The 25308-nt window shown below is 38.4% G+C and overlaps 1 protein-coding gene across 2 annotated transcripts; it reads left to right on the top strand.

Annotated features, from left to right (window-relative positions):
- Positions 1-1281: 1281 nt before the first annotated feature.
- Positions 1282-21645, top strand: ICOS (inducible T cell costimulator). 2 transcript variants are annotated; one of them, XM_029225739.1, is made up of 4 exons: positions 1282-1414; positions 16441-16779; positions 17498-17604; positions 18828-21645. In XM_029225739.1, the coding sequence occupies exons 1-4, from the start codon at positions 1357-1359 to the stop codon at positions 19020-19022; spliced, it is 699 nt and encodes a 232-aa protein (XP_029081572.1). In that variant the 5' UTR covers positions 1282-1356; the 3' UTR covers positions 19023-21645. The 2 variants fall into 2 exon arrangements, with proteins under 2 accessions (XP_029081572.1, XP_029081571.1); XM_029225738.1 differs by lacking the exon at positions 1282-1414 and adding an exon at positions 6767-7027 and having other exon boundaries at positions 17498-21645.
- The last annotated feature ends 3663 nt before the right edge of the window (positions 21646-25308 follow it).

Genomic DNA, 25308 nt, shown 5'->3' with positions numbered 1-25308 from the left:
TGACTCTCCAGTATCTTTAATTGCTTTTTTATGGACCATCCTGGATTCTGCTTCAGAGCCTGGACATTTTGGACTGACATCTTGGTTGCCCTGCCCAGCTGATTCCAGCTTCTCACCTAGATGTCAGCTCTGCAGGCTGAGAATCTATCCTGCCCTGTTACTCCCCAGAAACCCAGCCTGGATCCAGCATTCTGGAAGCCAGTTCAGACCTCTGAGCGGTAGGCTCAGCAGGCCTTGGCATGACTGGTTTCACCTGCTTGGTTAAGAGTGAGGACTCTGGAGCCACACACTCCAAATCCAAGCACTGCCACTTACTAACTAAGTGACTCGGGCCAGGTAACTTACCACTCTGTGCCTCAGTTTTCCTCATCTGTACAATGGGGAGACTAGCAGTCCCCATCTCATAGGATGGTTAAGAGGATTAAATGAATTAATACATGTATAAGACATCATATAAACATATACAAATAATCCACCTACATAAATGTGAAACAATATAAATATAATATTAGCTATATTCACATATTTTATACATATTATTTTACATTTAACTTTATGTATGCTTTACATTAACATGTATTATTTCATGTAAAACATTTATATACATATAAACATAATTATTTATATTATTATTACTGTTGTTTTTGTCTACTCTATCTCCCTGCATGGATAGAGAGACCATGGGTAGGCTCTTCAGCTTTCTTGCTTTCATCTGAGGCTATAGGTGTAGAATCCCTGATTTCTACAGACTCTGCTGTACTATGTAAGGCAAGGTTTAAGTTAGATTAAAACCAACTCTAACACTTGGAAAATTACCATCTACAATGAATGCCATGTAAATATTCTTTCCTAGATTCCTATGTTGCTCTTCTTTCAGTATCATCATTTTAAGTTCTGTTGCAATTGCTTTTATTTCTTGACTTATTTCAAAGGCTTTCTCTCTCTGGAGCACATAGCATAAGATAGAAATGTGTCAAAATACATGCTATTTATCATGTGGTTAATTTTAGATCATGTTATGCCCAAAACTATAGATTCAGAGGAATAGGGTGGTTCTGAAAAGAATAGGCATTGTCTCTTTCACTTCTTTTCATGGAACTGAAATGAGGGTAAAGTTTTCCTCTGTCTTCAAAATCATTAATAATCCATGGATTAAGCTTCACCTCCATGAGCAATAATGCCATATAGCCACTGACATCAATTAAGAGACACCACCCTGCCTTGATGGTAAGTGTGACACTACATTAACCCCAAAAAAACCCACTTCCTTTCCAGCAAACAGAAAACAGCAGAGGACATGAATTCACTGGCAGCTTTAAGCACTGAAGGAGAAAATTGTGTTCGTTTCTGGCAAACATGAAGTTAGATCTCTGGTATTTCTTTCTCTTCTGCTTCCAAGTTGAAGTTCTAACAGGTAAGTGACCTACTGAATACTTATTATTAAGTTATAATTCAAGTGAACATTAAGAAAAACCAATTGGAAAAGTTAAGCACCAAATAGAAAGGGTTTTTTTGTTTGTTTGTTTTCAGAGAAGAGCCCAAGTCCATGGCCAAGGACGTTTATGTCACTGTTTTAAGATGAAGAAAAATGTCTCGTTGGATCATTAAAACTTTAAATTACCTGCTTGAAGTTACTTTTTAGTGGATAAAGTAGAAGAGTGACTTACTGTTCTCAGAGAGAGATGAAAGGCAAAATGACTTGTGTCAACAGAATGAAAATTAAGTAGTCCTGGCATTTGGACTGGGGATTCTTTCTGAAGGAGAAAATAAGATGGAAGGGCTTTGAAAAGAAGGATTTTGATTTTAATCTTATCTGGGTGGTCTTTTGTCAGAAACGCCCTGGCTGCCACAGAGGTTTTTTTGACACTAATGTCAAGGTCCTTCTAAAAGGCTACAGAGTAGTGGATGATGTAAAAACACTCCCTAGCCTCTGTAGACATTAAAAAAATCATTCTGAAGTCCTCAATTCTTTCTCTTACCTGGTATATATCACACTCTACTTGAATACTTTAAATAATGTTACCTACAATGAAATTAATATGTATTTCTGCTGCTTCTTACTTGGTACATTTTCTATTATTTTTGTTTCATCTTTAAGTCTGAGCCTCATGTTCTTGAGGCTGAGAAAAAGCAAAGTGAAATTATATTACCTTGGGAAGTTCTACTCACACTAAAAGTGCAGACAGAAGTTTTAGTAGGTGTAACTTTATTTAGAAATAAGTTTTGCAGTGGTACCAAAAATAGACTTTATTTTTCTTTCCAAAGAATTAAAAAACAAAAATGTATTGGTCAAATATTTGATCTTGTGGTAGCTCAAGGTGGCTCCAATGCTCTTAAATAAAGAGGAAAGAGGAATGAGGAATTAGAATCTACTTAAGGTCCCAAGGGCAGTTTGGGGCCACTTGCTTGTGAAACTATGGCTTTTATACAACCCAATGAAATCCTTTAGCTGCATGAGCAACAAAGGAATAGCTTTGGAATTGATAACCATTCATTCATTCACTCATCCATTCTTTCAGCACCAAGCACTTGCCATGCAGGGGGTACTGTGCCAGCTGATGTGTGTACAATGATAAGCAAAACCAGGTCAGCCCCTGCTCTCATGAAGCTAATTGAATAGCTGGGAGAGAGACATTAATCAAATAATCCCATGAATGAATGACAATTACAGGCAGAACTCAGTTCTGTCAGAGGATGTAACAAAGAAACCTGCATAGACTGGTGGGTGTGGAGGTGTGGTTGGGGGATGGGTTCATCCAAGTCTCTCTTGTGGAAGTGGCACTTGAGCTAAGCCTTGGGGGACAAATAGGAATAAATGGGGAGAATGGTGGGATGGTGGGTAAGAACATCCCATATCATGAAAAGAGTAAGTGCAAAGGACCTGTGGCAGGAAGGCATGAAGTAAGTCAGGAAGCTGGAAGAAAGTGGATGTGCCTGAGTACAGAGAGGAAAGGGGTTGGGGATGGTGCAAGATAAGGCAGGAAAGGAAAGCAGAGACCAGACCATTCAGACCATATGCACCATGTGAAGGATTGTGGATTTTCTTCCAAGAACATTGGTTCAAGTCACTGAAGGGTTTGTACTGCTAAAAAGCAACCAATATGCCAAACCCATTTAGGCACTTATGGTGGTGATATTATGCTCAGGAGATTTGAATTAGCAATGGTGTTACCACTGTGGAAGGACTGATCCAGCCTAGGTGGAATTATTTCTAGTTGGCAGATTAAGCTGATGAATGAACTATACTTCTGGAATGATATTTATCTTGGATTCTGATGGAATAAAACCAACATTCCCCCTCATCAACAGAAAACCATGCCATGGGCAAGCTGTTATCCTATTTGACAGGTGGCAAAACTGGCACACAAATGGCTAGATGGAGATAGTAAACTGCTTGAACAATCTTCATATTCAAAATATCACCATAATGCATGTATCCAGCAACTACCATTTTAAAGGCTCTAAATGCAAAGTAAAGAACCAAACTGAAGTCAACTAAGCTCGTGCAGATCCTTTCCTTTGGCATATTTTTAATCCTCCCAACTATGTAGGCTTTCTCATCCCATGAAGAGGTAGGCATTCTTACTTTCAGTTAATGTTTGAAGAATCTCAGACCAGGAAAGGCTAAGTGTTTGGTTACCTAGTAATCAGTGGCAGAACCAAGATTAGAATTCAAATATGTCTGATTCCAATATCCACATTCTTTCCACACCATGTTGAAGTAGTGGAGATATAACATGAATCTCAAAGGAGAGAAATTCTCATCAGTTTTGTTATTCGGTTGGTGAGTTAAGAGGAAAGAAATCTTGGTGATTCTCAGTCTTCTATTGATCTCAGTGTAAAACTTAGCAAAGTCATCTTCTTTTAATGATTCTGGAACAATAGGAGGCTCTTAATTGTAAAAGGATCTGAGAAAAATGAGACACTCTGTCTGCATTTAGAAGACACTCTTTCTAGACATTATGGGCAATGGAGACCACGCGGGTGACCTGATGAATTCTGGTTTGGGAAAGACCACTTTAAAAGCAGTGGAGTGGGAATGACCAAGGTTGGGTGGTGTTTAATAAATGTGCATGTCTAATAATATGTTCAGGGTGGAAGCTGGAAGGGTAACCCTCAGGCTCATTTTGAGCCTTGATTTTGTCACCCAGGCATTGAAGCAGTGATTCCTGAACTCCATCGCCTCCAAAAACAACAGCCCTTTGGCGCTTCCAGCAACTGCCCCTCCCCAGAGCTCAGGGAGAGTCCTGCGGAGCTGAGTTGACATTTAAGCCCCTCGCAGCACCTCCTTCCAGTGTTCATGCTGAATTTTAAAAATCCACATTGTCCATCTTTTCTTTCAATAGATGAATTCAGGGCATTCTCACTCAGCACAAGAAGCCTATATTGATTTCACTCCTTCAATATTATTTCTATTTTCCTTGGTTGTGGTATTCTCTTTTATTTTTGTTGGTATGAGGAAGTTTCTTTTAACTCCCCTCTTTCCCTCTGTAATTTGGAAGGTTGACCACACGTCCTAGTTGACTAATTCATTATCATGTTCAGAGCAGCTTAATTGAATATCTATTTATTATTGTAGTAAAGTAAATAATGACAGTAGCCTTGCTTGACGTGTTTACCCCACCTCCCATCCCCCGCAGTGACGTGAGAACTTTGGAATGTTCTCTTTTCACTCTCTTGCTTTCCCCTTAGTGAACCCGTGCCCCATACATGGGTTTTGTTGAAATAACTGAAAACCTGTAGTTGCAGATCATTGCTAAATTTCCTCTGACAGTGTTTCTCTTCTGGTTCAAGAACTCTTTACACTCACTTCACCTTTTTTCAGCGGCAGCATCACTCTTGCCATCTGCTCCTGTCTTGTCATCCTTGTTCCTATCCAATGATCAGAAGACTTCCATTATTTTCTTCAGATACCTCAAACTCTGAATTCCAACATGGGTAAAGATGTCTTCCTTTACTCTGATGGGTGACTAACATCTTTTCTGGGAGTAGGATTCCTGGATTGCACTCTTTTAATAGTCTCTGGGTATTCACTTGCTGTATGCTGGCTTCTAGGGTTGCACGTGAGTAGTTCCATGTTAGTCTGCCTCTCATTACTTTCCAAGTAGATTACAAAGTATCACTAGAATCTTGTTATTCATTTCAACAAGCGAATTCGGGAATTCCACTAGGATATGCCTAATTCTGTGAGTGTTTCCATTAACATTGCTTGAGATTGAGTGAGCCTTTTCAATCTGCAGACTTCAGGTGTTTTGGGGTTTTTTTAATTTCGGGGATATTTTCTCCCAGTAATTGTTTAGTTATTTCTTTGTCTTTTTTCCTTCTTTTTAGACATGCCTATTATTTTTATGTAAGATCTCGAGATCCTTGTTTTTTCATCATTAGTGAGCAAAATGAATTTCATAACTTGCCATGGCTGTTAACAACTCCCTCAGATGAAATGGAATATTATAGTTTTAAAATTGCTAGCAGCATATTCCCATTCTTGGTAGAAACAAAATGTAGGTGTGTAGGGAGGACCTCAATTCTCATCTGAGCTTTGCTCACTGCGTATCCATAGACTTGTTTGACGTAAAAAATAATTGGCCTCAGTATTCACAGTTGTAAACTGAGCAAAACCCACAGCTTATGCTGTCTCCCTGTCCTAAGAATATAAGTTTTATACATAAAAAGATGTACTGGGCTTTGCAAATTCAAAGCCCAGTATATACATACACATACATATACATATATAAATATATATGTATACACACACACACACACACACACACACACACACACACACATATATACCAATCATTTGTAGCCTTCAATACCCAAAGAAAAGAGCCCGTTTACTCCATAAATGGCATCTCTGTGCTACTGCTCTTCTAATAAATTGAGTCTATTAAATGACACGTTTTCGTCATTCTAAGTAAAATAAGAATGTGGCATTCAATACCTTTTCAGGAAAATTCAGAATTATACTTTGGAAAGTGGAACTTAAATATGTAGAAAACATGTAACACAAATGAAAGCTGTTGGTCAACAAGAAATTTTTTTTCCAGTTTGGCCTGTATGGTCGATTGAAACAGACTGAGACTGGCAAGTTTAAAAAGAGAGCCAGAAATTGGGCTACGAACCTCCTCTGGCTCTCGTATAACATACTGATGGCTGCATCTACTTTGCATGAGGAAAAGCTAAGAAGAAGCAGTTTGTCTTTAAAGGAAGGTGATGGACTCAAGAATTTTGAGTCAGTCAACCACTAATTCTGAAAGAGTCTTTTGTTTTTCTGAGTGTGTTGCCATAGACATGGTACTTCCAACAAGCAACAAAGAATCACTTAAATGGAACCTTTTTGAATATGAGAAATCAAACTTTTTTTTAAAATTAAGGGCACTTTAATTAATTAATTTATTTATTTTTGGCTGTGTTGGGTCTTCGTTTCTGTGCGAGGACTTTCTCTAGTTGTGGCAAGCAGGGGCTACTCTTCATCGTGGTGCGCGGGCCTCTCACTGTCATGGCCTCTCTTGTTGTGGAGCACAGGCTCCAGAGGCGCAGGCTCAGTAGTTGTGGCTCACGGGCCTAGTTGCTCCGCGGCATGTGGGATCTTCCCAGACCAGGGATCGAACCCGTGTCCCCTGCATTAGCAGGCAGGTTCTCAACCACTGCACCACCAGGGAAGCCCGAGAAATCAAACTTTTATAGCCAACATTTACACTCTCCTAGGGCTTAGCACGGAAAAAAGTTCATTCATGAAAAAATCAAGAAACAAAACCTCTACTGCACTCACAATTCAAGTTTTGTTCATTTTGTACTAAGACAAGCAAAATCTCCTAGTAGTTCCTGTTTGCTCTCATTTAACTATAATAGAGTTTCTTGTAGATGTCAATACATCTTTTTACATTTCTACAGGCGGATAATTTACAGAATACTTATCAAGAATTTAGATCCCATCAGAGCAAGGACCCAGACTTTGTTGCAGGTTTAAGTACACAGGGCAGCTCAACACACAATGATCCATGAATGAGGCTGTCTAGGGAAACAGGTATGTTAAACAATGCATTTTCACATCAAATAAATAATTTTTATATGTTTTTTGGTGCCTAATAACATTTTCAGTCATAGAATACATATGTGGCACCAATGTAAATACTACTTTAAGTATTTGGGACAATTATACACCCAATACATCTTGAAGGAAAAGAAATACTTGAAAATAACTTCCAAATCTAGCTTAATGTTAAAAGCTTCTTTTTCTTTTTCTTCTCTTTTCTTAGCAAGTCTCTTTAGCTTCTGTGCTTCAGCTTCTATAAAATTAAGGGATTGGACTAGATCATTGGACTAAGTGGCTCCTTAGAAATGTGGACTCTGATGTCAAATTGTCTAGGTTCAAATCATGGCTCCACCACATTTTGCCTCTATGACCTAGGGCCAGTTACTCAAGCCTCGGTTTCCTCATCTGTAAAATAGGAATAAAAATAGAAAATCTGATGTCAAATGTTGTTATGAACATCAAATGATATATTGCATGTAATGAATTGGAAACCTTAATACATGGGAAACATGCAATGCTTGTAAGTTGCAATTATTATTATTATTTGGAAGTTTTTGAAAGCTTAGATGTTTATATAACTCCAGAACTATTGGGCTTCAGACAATTGGTTGGGCATCATTCAGTGTGAGACTTTGCCTTTGGACTTGGAAACAAGCATCCTCCATTATCCGGTAAATTGGATCCCCTGCTCTGTTTTTCTTGCTCACCTCCTCACCTCATTGCAGGACATTTACCAACCATGCTCAGCTTCGATATTCTTCTATTCATTCATTCATTTATTATTATTGAGCATCTAATATATTCCAGGTCCTAGGATTATTTGTGACCATGATCCAGTCTTTATCCTTGTGAAGCTTATGTTTACATGAGGAAGACAGACAAAAATAATTATGATCTAAGCTTATACACATTATAAATATATTGGTATAAACAAAGCTTTATTGAAATCATTGAGATAGGAGTCTTTGTCTGGGGGTCTCAGGGACAAAGCGGTTCTTTAAAGTGGTTCTTAAAGAATGAATGAGGATTTCTAAGCAAATAAAGGGGTAATGGGATATTCTAGTCTATGGGGACAGAAGTAACAATGAGAAAGTAATGGCCAAAAAGTATGGCGTAGCTTGAAGCTATATGGTCCCTGAGACTGTGAAAGGATTTTGTGTCATTCCAAGAAAATTGATTTATTTTTTTACCTCATAAGCAAGAAGGTAGTGAATATTTTCAAACTGGGCAGTGAAATGCTTTTTAGAAACACAATTTTGCAAGCAGCATGGAGAATGGATTTGGAGGGAGAGACTGCTGTTGAGAAGGCCTGTCAAGAAGATGCTTCCACAGATGAAGGAAGATGTGAAAAAGTCCTAGTTTGGCAATAGGAATGGGGAAAAACCATCCATGAGCTAGAGTCAACTGGACTTGGTGACCAATTGGATCAGGACCGTCAGAGAGAGGGAGTAATGAGGAAGACTCTGAGGCCCTGATGCCTTAAAGGACAGGACTTGGGTTAGGTGAGTGAATGCTGAGTTCAGTTTGGAAATGTTACTCTTGATGTGTCAGGGGACACATCCAGATAGAGATATTGAAAGGAAACTGGAAATAAGGGACTAAGCCAACGGAAAGAGTGGGCTGGAGATGAAGGTGTGGGTTACTGGAGTAGAGAGTAGAGTTTATTCTAATTACTTTGTAAATATCACTACAAAGTTTTACAACACCTTTGAGATTTTTCCATTTTCACAAAGAAAATCAGTTTTTACAAGGAGAAAATCAATCATTCATTTAAAAAATTATGCATTTTAGAGCATCAAAGGTTGTTTTACCTCCTCTACAGAGTTCCTTGGAGAATAAAAAAGTCACACATTGTGTGTGTGTGTGTGTGTCTGCGTGCGTGTGCACGTGCAGGTGTGCTCAGAGTCTTTTGCCTTTTTAACCTTCTCCTTACTTTTTTTCTTCATGTTTTTTTGACTTCCTTTTCGGCAAATGTTAAGACTTGGGATTGGGTTTATTTTGCCTACCCTTGCTACCGATTTCAATCACTACTTTAGATTATGGATGCCTTTGAGTAATAATGTAAATATAGAAATTATGCATATATAAAAATCTGCTAATCAGGATTCCAAACGTTTTAGCTAGTAGACGCATAAGAAATGACAGTGGTTTTATGAGAGGTAAAAAAAAAAAGTGGTAGAAAGCATATTTTTTAAATGCCAGAATTTCTTAGGAAAAGATCAAATGTAACAAAACCTTAATATAAACATTGCAATTTTTAGAACTTCACTTCTTATGTCACATTCATGTGCTGTGCTAAGCTAAAGCTTATCATTGTTGGATTACAGAAAATATTTTTAATAAACACTATCAATAATTGCAAACTCAGGAACTCTTATCTTTCGATCACTCAGACCTTTGTGGAGGTTTGTGGTTAGAAGTCTGAGTTAAGGAGAATAAAGTGAAATTGCTGATCAGTCTAATATCCCCTTCACTGTGTGGGTTTTCTAAGTGTTTTTGCTAAAAGATTTTCAACCAGGCATAATACAATTGCTTATAAAGAGTCCTGGCAGGATGGGTTCTATCAAGACAATCTTACACTGAAGAAATGAAATAGTTTAGACGTAAAAGAATCAATTTGTAAATAAACTTCTGAATCATAATGCGATTCTCAGCTGAATGACCCTTTTCTTCAGAGATTTTTTTCTTAACAGCTCCCCCCAAAGAATATGCAAATGCTTTTATCTTTTAAAAATTTTGAAAATCTAAAGAAATCATCTGATATAAACATTCTGATTTTACTCTTGAAACCTTAGTCTACTGACATCAACAGTAATGTTATAAAAATCATAGCAGCAGTTAACAGATTTGAACCTCTATTGGAAAGATTGCACCCTTTAGACATGGTAGTCAATGTGATTAAGATATAGCAGCTATTTTCCAGAGTACTAATAATCTAGGAGCACCAACAAGAAGTAAACAGATATGGTAGCAAAGCGAAAATGAAGTCTGAATATTCAGATTTTTAGACTCATCACCAGGATTCAAGAGAACATATTCCTGTTTGTGTTTTTAGCAATGCATTAAATGCTAAATTTTATAGCATGGTGTTTCCATTGCAAATCACTAACATGCTCTGGTTATGAAACATCTGGATGTATTAAAACAATCATTGGTTCAGAGGCACCTGTCTTGGACATCCATTGGGCAAATTTAATGATTCTGCACTTTAGAGGATACAAATAATAACCAGGTTTAAACATGTCTTCCCTTCTATAGACACAAAAGAGCCAAGAGAATAGTCAACCATCTAAACAAGTCTTTATGAACCTGGTAGATATTTATAATAGTTAAAGAACGTGCTTCTTTATAGCTCAGCCAGATAATATTCATTAGAACCTGACATCCCAGTTGAGGAGGTGTCTTTTGAACTTGATTGTATATTTGCACGTACTTGTCTGCAGAAGAAAGGCGACATGCTGTAGCTAACCCTGGGATCGTGTCCCAGCTATGAGCTATGTAATCCTGGGAAAGATACTCAGTTTTCTGGCCCCAGTTTAGCTTGATAAATTTAAGGGTACAATTTAAAATGAAAGGCTTAACTGAATAATTTTTAAGAGCCCTTTTGATTCTTATATTCTATAGTCTATGCTTTATCTCCCCAGATTTATAACATCACTGAGATCTCCATATCCATTCATCCATCCAACCATCCAATACATATTTATTGTGACTTACTACTTACCAGGTGCTATTGTAGATACTTGGGATGAATCTGTGAATAAAATCAACAAGGTCCCTCATTTTAAAGCTTATGTTATAGTGGGGTAGCCAGACAGTAAACAAGAAAACAAAGCAGACAGCAACCTCAGGTAATATGCTAGAAAATGACTTGTGGTGTGTTTTGGATTGAGTGGTCAATGGTTGCTGGAGAAGTAAGAAGCAGCCACGTGAAAATCAGAGATAACATTCCAGGCAAAGAAACAACACATTCAAAGCGCCGGGGACCAACTTCTTGTGTTTGAGGAATAGAAAGGAGAACAGTGTGACTGCAGTGTGGTGAGTGACGGGTATAAAATGGTGTTAGCGGGATAGGGTAGATCACGCAAGTCATGGAAAGTAGCGTAAAGAGTTAGATTTTCTTTGAAATGAGATGGGAAGGCCCTGGATGTTTTATAAACAGGGCAAGTATACTATCTGATTATAAAGATTATTCTGGTTTCCCTGAGGAGAGTGGATGGTGAATGGGCACGAGTGAGAGCAGAAAGTTAGGAAGCTCTTGTCATCCCAGAGAGAGATAATGCTGGTTTGGACCAGTTGCAGCTTAGATGGAGAAATGGGTAGATTCTACTGGAAATAGAAGAGAGGGGCAGGAAATTAGACTTTCTTCCTGTAGAAGGATTTCAACAGTGATCCTCTAAGACTCAGTCTATAGTGACCACTTTGTAGCTTCATGTGGTTGCCTGCTTCCATTATACTTCCTCTTGTTGTTGCTAGAGGCACTTCAACCTCAGACTGTACCCCAAATCTTTCATCTGCCCAAGAAGTTGTGTGACCTCGGACAAATAATCTAATCTGTCTGGGTCATCAGACAGACTTGCTGTATGATTTGTGTGTTTGCTAGGCTTGGCTGTGTATGATGCTGGGCAGAAGTTGAATCATGTTACAGGAAACACAAGTGTGAAGGTAGGGGTGTTTACAGGATGTCTGAAACATGTACAGACTGTATATGAGAGCTTATGGGGATTGGAAATGGAGATGGTTATGGTAGGGAGAGTGAGGAACATATCAAAGATAGTGTGAGAGGATATTTTGGAGGATAATTTTATGTTAAAAAGTGGTATGTGCAGTGATTTTAAGCTTGATATAAGGGAAGAAAGAACAAGAAGAAAGAGATTGATGAGGGGAATAGTCGCAATTTTCAACTACTGGTATGACAGGGGAACTGACCAAAGAGATTTGACACCCAGTCAAAGCAGACACAGGGTATAAAAAATGGTGCTATCGTACCAGTACTCCTGACTGAATATTAGACTTGGAGATAAGAACATCCAGGGAATGTGCAGAAAAGATTCTAGCTGCTTCAGCAGTTATAAGGAACTAACATATTCAGATTTTTCTTAAATTGTCTGTCTATCCATTAAATGTTTTAGTCATGATTATAGGGATGATCTCCTTTTGATACTATTTTTCAAATATCATCAAAGACTAAGGAGATTTTGTGATTAGGTATTTGAGCATATCTGTTCTACAGGTGCCAAAGTAATCATGAAGCAATTGATTAAATCCCCTATCTGATTCCTTTAGTTGAAAACATTCAAATAGAAGACCAAGAATTGCCAAATCGTTTTCCAGATGGAAAGTTTAAGCATCGGGTATGTGGACACTTAAGTCAGGCTTCTTGTCACCACATTTAATAATAAAAAGGTGACCTAGGTAGTTTTTAGATTAAAAAGGGTAAAATGAATAACTAAGAGTGTCCAGTAGAAATGACACTTTGGGATCTCCAGTTACTCCTCTGATGTCAATGGCACTGTCGCTCAAGAAAAACTTGGAGCGTTTTCCTTGCCATACCTAAAAGCTATTATGGGCCAGGAAGATTGTCTCATTAATTTTCATTTCTCCTGACTTCATGGAAAAGCCCAGTAAGATGCTGGGACAGAGAGAGTATTATGGAAACATGATTTCTCCTCTGGAGAACCCAACAGCAAACTAGTAGCTCTCTTAGTTGTTCATGGTCTCATCTAGATATGCTCTCATCCTGAATCCATAGAGAGTAAATGTTGGAAAGAACTTTAAGATGTCTTGGTATTACTTCCTTATTTCACAGCTGAAGAGACTAAAGTCTAGAGAGGTATCCTTGTCACAGAGACTTGCTAATGGCAAAGCCAGAATTTTCCTCTGGTTTCCTTGGGAACCACTGCATTGCACTTCTATCACCCTGCACCGCCAACCATTATATTTCATCTTGCATTGGGTTATAGGTCATAGTGTGGGCCCAAAAGGAGAAAAAGCTGCTGACAAAATCATCTTCAGAAGTAGAAGACAATGCATCTATGTCTGTGTGTGCACAAGGTGGCCGCAGACACTTTTGTTCCAAGATCTCTTTGTGGTTTACACGCTGCCATTCTAAAGTCCTTGGGAAATTTGCTCTGAACGTTTCTAAAGGAACTGTGAACCAGCTCACTGATTTTATCTTCTGCAATAGACAGTAAAGACAAGCATCAAAGCAATAGTAGTGCAACATAATTTACTTTCAGACAAATAAGTCCCCATGCAAATTATCTTTCACTTTAATCTAATGTAGGTTGCACCTATTCTCATGTGATGAGTTTTTCCCCTTTCCCTTTTGCTTATATTTACCTTCAGTTCTTTAAATGAAACAAGCATTATTTTTCTTCTTTATACTTGAAAACTATTTTATTCTAGAACAAAACATCTACTCACAAAAGTGAAAAAATATAAATGTACAATTTAACGAATAGTTACAAAACATACTACCTTACTCCTACAATTATCACAGGTCAAGAGGTAAAACGTTGTCAGCCCACAGAAGCCTCTCCACCCTGTGTTTTCCTTCCCGATTCCAATTCCTTTTCCCCTTTATACAGAAGCATCATACTGAATTTTGAGATATTCATTTGGGTTATATATTCTGTTTCTATTCTTTTAGTCATTATGCAAGAAATCACAACATGCATACTTCATTTATCAAAGTCTCAAGTTACATACACCTTTTCTAGCCTCCTAGACAATGTGTTTTAGGTTGACAGTTTCTTTCAGTACTCTAAAGATATAAGGTGTAATTCCACTGTATCATGACTTTTACTGTTGATGTTGAGATACCACCTGTCAGTCTCACAGTTGCTTCTTAGAAGGTAGTCAGTCTCTTTTCCCTGGCTGTTTTTAGGATTTTTATTATGATTTGTCTAGATGTGCATATTTTTTAAAAATCTGCTTGTGTTTTATTTTCCAGTTCAACAGCTCTGTTTAACCATCTAATATGCTCTTAACTTATCTCCTGAGTTTCTAATCTCAGTGTGGTTTTTTTTGCCAATTCTAGTTGGTTCTTTTTCAAATTAGTCGACTTTTTTTCTTTAAGTTTCCTGTGATCTATAGATATTATTACAAGTTTGTCTTTTATTTCCTTAAACACAGAAGGCTCAATTGTTTTATTTGGGGGATCTGATAATTTAAATATATAATTGTGTATTTGTTTTTGGAGTCTGTTTTTTCTGTTGTTGTTTTGTTTCCTTGCATGTCAGATTATTTTTTATGGTATGCTTGTCATTATAATTATTATTTGTAGATATGAGTTGAAGCCTAGGATGTAAACCTTTTCTTTCTGCAATAGTTTGCATTTTTACTTTCAAAAGCTTAGGGGTAATAATAATCCAAAATCACCTTAGACAAAGTTCAATTATTGAGATTTTCTGGACCACTGAAGTGATTTGAAGGTGGGCTATGATCTGCATGAAGGCTGGTTTACTTCTGGTTTAACCTGTATTCCAAGGATGTAGCCCTCTGGGATTTTGAGGAGCTTATTGAGGAGAATGTCTTTTACTAGATTTCTCGTTTTCAGACTCTGGGAGTTGAGACATGAAAACAGAAGTGTGAATCTGGGAGAACAGCACACGCTCTCGAAGTAAAAGCAACTTCTAACCTTTGCTTATCTCTCTGGATTCTGGTTCTTCAAATTTAATCTAGTAATTTCTTCTTTTTTTCAGCTCTTCAATCCTTTACATTAATATTTTTAGACATTTCATTCAGCATTTTTGGTTGTTTTGGTGTGGGAATTAGTTTGAATAATCTGGACCACCATACTGAAAGCTAGAAAGCTTGTGTTTTCACAGTCAGATCCCCAAGTTGAAAATCTATTCCCTAGCAATATGGGAGATATAAATTAAAGCCTACAGGTACTAGGAAAAATAAGTAGCTTTGGTAAATTTTAAATAAAATGAACACACTGGTGTAAGCAGAGCCGTGACAAGTGAACCCAGGAGGGAAATGCTAGTCCTGTTATAAAGCGGAACAGTTCTTTCCAAAAGCAACATGGCGGTACAGAGTGTTTTCAGAGTCTTTAAATATTCTGCCCACATGTCAAAATATTTACCTAAAATCAAAATGCTGAAAATAACCCCAACAGTCAACATTGGTAGAATGCTTTAACAAGTTATGATAGATGAACATTATGCCCTTTTATATAGCCATTAAAAAGGATAAGTATGATGACTACATAAAAAATGGAATGTTTATGATAGAACATTAGCTGCCAATAGAAGAATGAAAGGAATAGGTTTGCTATATAAAATAAGTATATGTCTGGAAGGTAAAGAGCAAAAATGCGCAAATGGTATTTCTATTTCACTGGAAAAGGAGGAGTAGGTAATATTTTTCCTTAAAACTTCTTTATACTTGTTACATAGTTTTCTCAAGAATAAAAACTGGAATTTCAAAATTTAAGCTAAAAACTGTCATGGTAATAATTTTTCCCAAACAATTTCAGCATGAGACTTATTAAAAGTCATATTAAAAAAGAAGAAGAAAAAAGAAAAAGAAAAAGGAAGGCAAAGAGTTGTTTGAACTTATAACTGAATAACTCAGAATCTGCAACCAGGCCAAATCCATTTCAGTTTCCTTCTTCTGTGATCCCCATGTAACTTGTAAAAACAACCTTGGTTTCCTATAAGCTAAAATTTATTTTAAAAAATGAAAAAGTAAACAAAGATCTGGGTCTTTATCTTTATCATCAGACTTTGATTCAGTTCTCAATGGATGAGGTTCAGAGAAGACATGTTTCTATCATTTGAAAATGATTCATCTGTTCTTTCACTCTCTAGCGGGAGGGTATAGTGTAAATATATACTCTTATATAACCATTCATTTTTAGTTTAAGCTGTTTTGTGCTTTCAAATGTTTCTTCCCTAAACTATGTCTTTCCCCAAATCTCTCATTGTTTGACTAAAGTGCTAATCCTCCTTCAATTTCAATTTTCAATGTCACTTTCTCCAAGTGGCATTAATTATCTGATTCTCCAATCAAAATGTGAACCCATCTACATTTACTTGAATAGTACTTCATTCCTAGCATGAATTATGGTGCATAACTTCATATTTATCCATCATCTGTCTCCAATATGAAATCTGCCCAAAGGCAGGAACAATTTCTGTTTGATTCATACTATGTAAATATGTTATTTAATATATTACATATTATATATTCATATATGATAAACAAGTCTCCGGTTAGGTTTTTTCCCAAGACACAGTTTTACCTTCATGTTCTATTTTTTGGTTGTGAAGTTCCTTCATTTTGTTGCAATAAAGGTGACTTTATGAAGAGAAGAGATGACTTTTGTGCTCAAATATAATGATTAGGTCAACAGAATCATAAAATGTCACTTTTGCTTTTTTTTTTTTATCCAGGAGAATTCAATGCTTCTGCCACGTCTGAGATGTTTATATTTCACAATGGAGGTGTACAAATTTTATGCAAATACCCTGATACTGTCCAACAGTTTAAAATGCAGCTGTTGAAAGGAAATAATATACTCTGTGATCTCACTAAAACAAAGGGAAGCGGAGACAAGGTGTCCATCACGAATCTGAACGTCTGTCAATTTCAGTTATCCAATAACAGTGTCTCTTTTTTTCTGTATAACTTGGACAGTTCTCATGCCAGCTATTACATCTGCAAACTATCAATTTTTGATCCTCCTCCTTTTCAAGTAGATATTCTAAGCAAAGAATATTTGAATATTTACGGTAAGACATTGTTTTAATCTTCTAGACTTAAGAGTACATAGGCATTTTAACAATTTTTCTCACTAATGAAAACAGTTAAACAAATAAATATCTCTTGTGTTGGAGTTCATTTCGGTGCAATTGATGGCAATAATTTATGATGAAATATATCAATACAAGGATGTTTATTAATAACAAAAATAATTATATTAATCAGTAATATGAAATTTAATCATATAGACTGCTGAGTTAGAAATAGGTTACATTGTCTCTAAAACACACATGCCATTGAAAATCAGGAAAAAAAATTCGGAGAAATATCCAAACCCATGGCTTAATGGCTGTGCTTCTATTCACCTAAAGTTTAAGGTTTGGGTTTTGTGCTGGGAATTGTGGAATTAAGTGATATGATTGAAAACAATAGTTTTATACCTTTACTTTCCTACTTATTCTTTTTCAAAAACATAGATAGTGAAGTCTTTTCTATTAACCACATTTATAGACATATACGTGCATAGAGTCTTTTTGCTTTTAGTTTCTGGATCCTTGCTATCACACTGAGATGATGTTATTTATTTACTGTTTACTGGGTTTCATGATTGTAGCGAAGGCAAGCTTCATGGCAAGCTGTTTAATTAAACAGCTCTTTTAAATTTGTTAAGTGAACTTGTGATTCAGCACTGACAGAGGAGATTTGATTCTGAGAGTTTTTCCTCACCTTAATTTTTTTCCAACCCAGAATCACAGGTTTGTTGCCAGCTGAAGTTCTGGTTACCCATAGGATGTGCGGCTTTTGTTGTAGTGTGCATTTTTGGATGTGTCCTTACATGTTGGCTTACAAAAAAGGTGAGCAGGGCATCCCTGGTGGCGCAGTGGTGGGGGGTCAACCTGCCAGTGCAGGGGACGTGGGTTTGTGTCCCGGTCCGGGAGGATCCCACGTGCCGCGGAGCAGCTGCGCCCGTGGGCCGTGGCCGCTGGGCCTGCGTGTCCGGGGCCTGTGCTCCGCAGCGGGAGAGGCCACAGCAGTGAGAGGCCCGTGTACCGCAAAAAAAAAAAAAAAAAAAAAAAAAAAGGTGAGCAACATTGATCTTTTCTTGCACTGGCTTTACTGAGGAATATGAGCAGTTATTTACTCATCAAAGTATGTATTGCTCTCGCCAGAGTAATTTGATCAACAGGTAGATGATTTCTTTTCCTCCAGATATGCCTACGAATTAAACTACTAACTTGGAACAGAAGCTTATTTACTTTATAGCCACTTCATTCCAAAAGGAATTCAGTGGCTTACAAAGAGATATGTCATTATTATTATTCAAAAAAGATAAGGAAATTGGGGCCACAGAAAGACAAAAAGGCAGGGAGGAGGGAGGAGGGTTAAAAGATAAAAATAGATGCTTCCGACTTTTAAAAATTATTACATGTGGGCTGCAAATTTGATTCTAAGTTTCCAAAGTCAGGGCAGATGAAACAAAATTTTCCTCAACCAGTCAATTAAAAAACAATCAGTGAGAAAGTCTCGTAGGGCACCATCAGTAGTTGAGAAGGAAACTGTCAGCTTCTTTACATGGTAACTTATTAGGACTCCTTGCTTTTAAAGAAAACCACTGAAAAGCTAGGCAGAAAGATGAAAGAATAACGACACCAATAACAACCAAAATCTCTCTGTGCCGGGGGATATTCTCTTTAGTCTATCACAAAACAGGTTCTCAATCAAAGAACCTATACCATTTTGCATATTATGCAAGGGTGTTAGCATCCTCAAGTATATCCATAGTGTGATGGTTGGCCGTACAGTGCGTATATCTGTGTCAGAAGGGAATTTGAAAAGAGAGATAAAGAAGGAAGAGAGGAAGATAAGCCCCGTGGTCTAAGTCTACTGGGGAAGGAACAGTAAAGGCATAAATGAGAAAAGACATTGAGCAGAAAGAGTTTTTATTTAAAGCCCTTTTCATATTGTTCTCCTACTTAGCCTAAAGTCAGGAGCCTAAGTCACATTATAACACTTTGTCACATACTGCTTCAACAAAGAATAGAAAACAGTAACAAATACACAAACACATCCCCCACAGGAATGGAGATGGGGAAGAGCAGATGACAAACCACGTTTCTGCCTTTTCTTGCAGAAGTATCCTTCCAGCATGCACGACCCTAATAGTGAATACATGTTCATGGCAGCTGTGAACGCTGCTAAAAAGCCTGGACCCACAGGTACAGTGACACATGGGGGCTTGGGAAGGGAAGAGCGTTCTTTACATGAAGCCTAGAATTTTAATTTTTTATTTTAAAGGAAGGGAAAATGTCTCTAGTATTTTCTGTGAAAAGTCATATTTTCATTTTAACTGAATTGATGCTCTCTCTAGTTCATTGAAAACATGTTTGTAAACCACTATTAAAAAAACCAAAAAGTTCATAAACCCCTATGGTATCAAGGCAATCTTCCAATCGATATTTTAAAAATTGGGGTGATTCTAAGTCTCCCTTGTTAAAAAGTTCATTAAGTCATAAGATGAGATTTATTGAATATCATTTTAGTGTAAATTACTGAGTGAGGCACTGTGGGGGATACAAAGATATGAAGGTTTTCGACTGAGATTTGGAAGAAAGATCTGGGCTGGTATTCCCAAGGGGAAGAAGGAGAAATTGGTGAAGATATTGTTATTTCACCGTAAAAAAGGTGCATGGTTAGAGAAATTGGATGGCTGTGGAAGTCAGCTAGGTGGGACTTTGACCTTTTTCATTCAGAGTGAGTGTTGTCAACTGCAGTGTTCTTAAGTTGAGGACCATCCCAGAAAGTCTGAAATATCCATTCTTGTAAATCTTATGCCTTTGAGGTTGCAGTGATGGAAGGTGTATAATGAGACAGAAGCCACTGCATTTTTGCCACCACTCAGTGGTAAAGGACTTGTATAAAAGGGATGCACAAAACACCTGTAATCATGGAATTAAAGCGCGGGAAGGGGCTAAATCTCCTTTAGCCCTCATTTTTTTTAGATGAAAGAAATTGATGTTTCTTCTGGTGTTCAGTGATTCTTTGGTTCTTCAGAGAGTTGATACCATAGCTTTGACACTAGCAAAGAGCTTGTGTTTCATTATTCTGCTATTGGAAAAAAAAATCTTTTCTCTCAATCTCTGTGCTTGTAATAATGTGTCTATCTTAATTTGGGTCCCTGAAAGCAGACCCTGAGACAGACACTTGGATGCAAGTAGTTTATTTGGAAGGAAGAAGGGGTGAGGGAACAGGGAGAGGGAGACAGGAAGGGCAGAAAAGCAGATGACGGTTGCATTACTAAGATCTCAGCTAGAGGCCACAGGACTTCTGAGAAGTATACAGATGTCTCCCAGAATTGTTCTTCTGAAGGATGGCAAATGGGGCATTTATCCATCGGCTCCCATCCCCACTGGCTTGGGGTTGCCTGTAGGATGCATTAATCTCCTTTGTTCCTGAGTCTTGCTCTGTGCATGCCATGAGGCTGCTCTTAAGCCTTCAGAGAAAGCCCTGAGGCAGAAAAGCAGAGAAATGCAGGGTGGGGCTATTTTGCTAGAATAGTCAGCATACTCAGAAGTGGTGCAGCTGAAATCAGAGGGGGGTAGTTTCATGCCCCATCTACCAAGCCTAGCATATATCTTGCAATTACATGTAAACAAATAGTAACTGAAAATGGCCAGAGTGTAGGCCAGAGTGTAGCTCTAGTGTAGGGCTACCTTCTTGAGGGTAGGCAGGGTCTTTCTTCTGTATTCCTGCAGCATTACACTAAACAATTCCAGGCAGAGCATGACTCAGCACCTCTGTCAAATATTTGTTATTATGTGAATAACACCGTGCTGAGTAATGTGTATTGGGTAGAGGGAGGGAAGACCTAAGACAGTCCTTGTCTTCAGTTTATAATGTCACTGGGAGAGGTAATATGTTTGCATGGAGGGTGGAGTCACGTGATAGCGTTAAAAGTCCTCAATTAATTGCAAAGCAGTAGAGTTCAGACAAAGTTTGCAAAAAGAGTCAAGAGTGGGCTGGGGGGCTTCCCTGGTGGCGCAGTGGTTGAGAGTCTGCCTGCTAATGCAGGGGACATGGGTTCGAGCCCTGGTCTGGGAAGATCCCACATGCCACGGAGCGACTGGGCCCGTGAGCCACAACTACTGAGCCTGTGTGTTTGGAGCCTGTGCTCCGCAACAAGAGAGACCACGACAGTGAGAGGCCCGTGCATGGCGATGAAGAGTGGCCCCCGCTCGCCGCAACTAGAGAAAGCCCTGGCACAGAAACGAAGACCCAACACAGCCAAAAATATAAATAAATAAATGAATTAAAAAAAAAAAAAAAAGAGTGGGCTGGGTAAAACTCCATGGAAAACGTGGAATTGGTGCTCGGTCTTGAAGCATAAAGAAGAGTTTGGACGGGGTATGTGTTTGCCTGTGTGTGTGTGTGTGTGTGTGCATGTGTGTGTGCGTGTTTACAAGAGGCAGAGGAAAGGGGAAGCCTTGCTGAAGGGGATTGGCACATGGAGAGCTTTTAAAGAATTTATGCTAAATTTTTGTTACAGATGTGACCCGTAATTTGGAACTCTCTGGCACCCAGGCATGAGCCTCACTGGCCAGTTCCCTCCAACTTGAAGAGCAAGATTCTCTATTTCCTGGACCACAGAGAGTCTGACTTGATTTGACTACATACATCTTTTGCTGATGTTTTGTTCCGTCTGGACCAGTGACTATATCAGTCAATAGGGATTTTAACAGACTGCCTTAGTACCGTTAGAGTTCTCTCAAAACAAATACCCTCTTGCAACTAGCTTTATAGAAAGCCCAGCTTGTGTGTGCTCAACAAACAGACCTCACTGGGATGGAAACCCTGTCTTCAGATCTGCTTCTAAGCAATGCATCAGCCAGGAGAACAAACACATCTATAAAAATGTTTTAAAGAGGTCAAGGGTATGGAATCTGCAAAGCAAATGGACAGCTGAGGGCCAGAGTCTGTCTGCATTTCACTAACAGACTACCTCTTCTTTCTGTAGGGAGGAGTATTTTATAATCAGGCAGTAGAGGGAGATGCTTCAAAACTGCAGTAATTTTATCTCTGAGGTGTGGATATGTAAGGATAGCCTACTAATACAGTGGAACACAGTACTCTTCTCCAACTTCTGAACCCCAGTTGACCACTGCACAAGCAATTTAGGTGCCTTCTTCTGCCCTCAATTTTCCTTTTAAAAATACTTCCACATAAGTACTTGACAGACATGCTGAGTTGGGAGCTATGTTTACATTTTTTCCTTCTGCTGCTTAGTTTCATATATATAGCTGCAGCCTAGTGAATATAACTTGCCTATATTCTCCCTAAATAAGCATATTTTTTGCTCCAGAAAGATATCTTATTTTCCCAAATTCAGTTCAAATGGTTTACTTTGCTGACTCATTGACACCAGTAGTAGGAAACATTGCCCAGAATCAAAAGTGACTTCATTTTTTGGTATTCTTTTCTACCGTTATCTGTGTTTTCATGGTGCTATTAATTACAAGCTAGGCTAGTTTTGGAGATCATGCTAAAATTGCAAGCAAACAAAGGAATCCATCTTTCACTGTCAAACATTGTCCTGGGAGATAGAACCCATGATCTATTCAGCATGAAACCTGCAGTTCCTAGAGGTCACTGCCAAACTATAGCCGCGCTGCCTCTGGGCTTTATAGGTTGAAACAGCCCCCATCAGCCTGGAGCAGCCATCCAGACCTGGGTGGAATTCCCAGAATTGAGAAACTCCGCTTAGCCAGGACAAACAGGTGCTCTTGCCCCCAAAGGCTGAAGTCACCCTGGGGACCAGAGTGGGTTTGCCTGCATTTTCCTCCAGGATCTGTGAAGAAGCACAGATGTGTCAAGGAACATCTGTATGATTCCGTCTCCTAGAAACCATTCAGTCTGGAAACCGACCCTGGCCCTTCAAAGCAGTCTTCCTTTGAATTTGGTTTAGCTGGAAGATTCTTAAGTACATGTGACATGTGATTATTCTTAGCTGAAATACTTTCTCCACTTCCTGTCTGCATACCCAAGGCTTCTGAAGCAGCCAATGTGTATGCAACAATATTTTCAACTTAGGTAGAAAAGGGATTATTTAGTAGTTTTAAAACTTGTAGTTGCCTGCTTATAGTTTACTTTAAAAGTGAGGCCTGATATGTCATTATACATACTTATTTTAAGCATGTGTAATGCTGGATATGTACAGTACAGTACTGAACGTGTAATTTGAATCAAGTACGGTGTTTCGCTGACTTGGGCAACCTGGCTGTCTTGGCAGAGGTGTCCTCTGAGTTGTTTGCAGGTTTCTGCGTGGGTGTCAAGTGGGGAGGGCCACTCTCGTGTGGCCTGCTCCTCCTGATCGTCCAAGTTGTGCCCTGAAGCATCCTCATCCTTAGCCCTGTACATTTCAAAGTGAATTATTAAAGAATACAATTTCTGTGAAATAAAAACTGGTTTTAAGAGGAGCTAATTACGAAAGACATTTTTGTAGTAGTAGGAAACTAAAGAATAAACATTTGATATTCAGCTGAAAAGATCTGTTTTCTTGGGGGAGGGAAATGATTACTGTAGCCAGCACTTGCAAATTTGACCTTGTTCTTAAAGATCGTCACACTGCTTGGAACAGTTCCTCTTTTCTTTTTTTTTTTTTTTTTTTTTTGCGGTACGCAGGCCTCTCACTGTTGTGGCCTCTCCCGTTGTGGAGCACAGGCTCCGGACGCGCAGGCTCAGCGGCCATGGCTCATGGGCCCAGCCGCTCCGCGGCATGTGGGGTCTTCCCGGACCGGGGCATGAACCCATGTCCCCTGAATCGGCAGGCGGATTCTCAACCACTGTGCCACCAGGGAAGCCCTTTTTTTTGTTTTTTAATTTGAGACAGCTACAAATATAAAAAAGTTGGAAGGCCAGCAAAAGGACTGTTATTTTTCTAAATTTCTGACCTAAAGGCCCTATCACCTCTGACTGGTATATATTTCTTATAAACAATACACTCTCCTCCATAAGCACAATATAATCATTAACATCAGAAAATTAACATGGATACGTTGCTGCCCCTAATTCTCAGACTTCATTAAAGTTTTTCCAGGTGTCCTTATAATGTATTTTACGCGAAAGATTCCATCCAGAATCTCCCTTTGCATTTAGTTATCACATCTCTGTTGTGAATGTCAGTCTGTACAGTTCCTCAGCCTAGGCTTTTATGGCCTTGGCTCTTTTGAAGATTACAAGCAGTTATTTTGCAGAAGGTCCCTTGATTTGTATCAGTCTGATGTTTCTCCATAATTAAAATCAGGTTATTTATCTTTAGCCAAAATAACACAGAAACGATGCTACTTTCTTTTAATTACATCTTATCAGGTGGCTCAAAATCTCAACTTGTTATGTTACTGATAATATTCATTTTGATCACTTGACTAAGTTAGTATCTGTCAAGCTTCTCCTCTGTAAAGTAACTCTATTCCTCTTTATAGTAACAGTTTATAGGGAGGTACTTTGAAATTTTGTGAGTCATCCGTTCCTCAGCAAAGTGTCAAATTATTCATTTGTCCATATATATATATATATATATATATATATATATATATATGTATGTATGATTTCCTATTTTATTCAAAGGGCAAACATTTGTTATTGTTCTCGGCTATTTTTGGAGATCATGCTAAAATTGTGAACAAAGAAATCCACCTTTCACTGTCAAGCATTGTCCTGGGAGTTAGAGCCCATGATCCATTTTGATGCTTAAACTGTCCTATCCTTGGCCAGCAGGAGCCTATTCAAACTGGCTCTGGTATCCTTTGACCAGGGCCCCATCATTCTTTCAGCACTTCCTTGCTTTCTGGCAGAACAAGATCCTCCAGGCTCAGGTCGTGTTTTTCCCTGTCCCAGTGATGGAATCAGTTGTTTTCCGAAGGGGTCCTGGTTTCTTTGAGTGAACAATGGTTTTTAGGAGCCAAGATTTAAGCATTAGTAAATGCTCATTCCTATTGCGATTTCCCTGCTCCGGGATCCTCAGTGGACAGAACTGGGACACACACATCCACACACACACAAATTTAGAGGTAAATGTGTGTGCATATGTGTATGCGTGTGGATTTAAATATACATGTATATATAATATGTATGTTTAAGTATAGATGTAAATGTGTGTATGTATATACATATATATGCATACATATACACATTTACAATTGTATTGATTTCTGTACCTATATCTGTATATGTTGAAATCCATGAGTTCATACCTATGCCTTTAATTCTAATACAACACTACAGAGTTCATTCTAGATTTATTCCTTCTATTATTTGTTCCTCTTATGACATTGAGAAACCTGCCTCTTATTATCCTTAATACGTTCACTTATTGGATCAATGCCTCAGTATGAAACCAATCTCCCATCTCGGTGGCATCCCCTGCCCCCCATGATAGCTTCCTCTTTCTGCCAGGGCTCTGACTCCCCACTCTGCGTGCTCCCACGCCATGTATGCCCTTTTTACCCTGTTTGGGCTCTAACAGCCCAGGCTGGGTGGTCCATTCACCCTCAGCTGGGGGCCAC

This window comes from Monodon monoceros, unplaced genomic scaffold (genome assembly GCF_005190385.1).
Source record: "Monodon monoceros isolate NGI ecotype Baffin Bay Population unplaced genomic scaffold, NGI_Narwhal_1 Super_Scaffold_16, whole genome shotgun sequence".
Taxonomy (NCBI): Eukaryota; Metazoa; Chordata; class Mammalia; order Artiodactyla; family Monodontidae; genus Monodon; species Monodon monoceros.
This window is presented reverse-complemented; position numbering and strand designations above follow the sequence as displayed.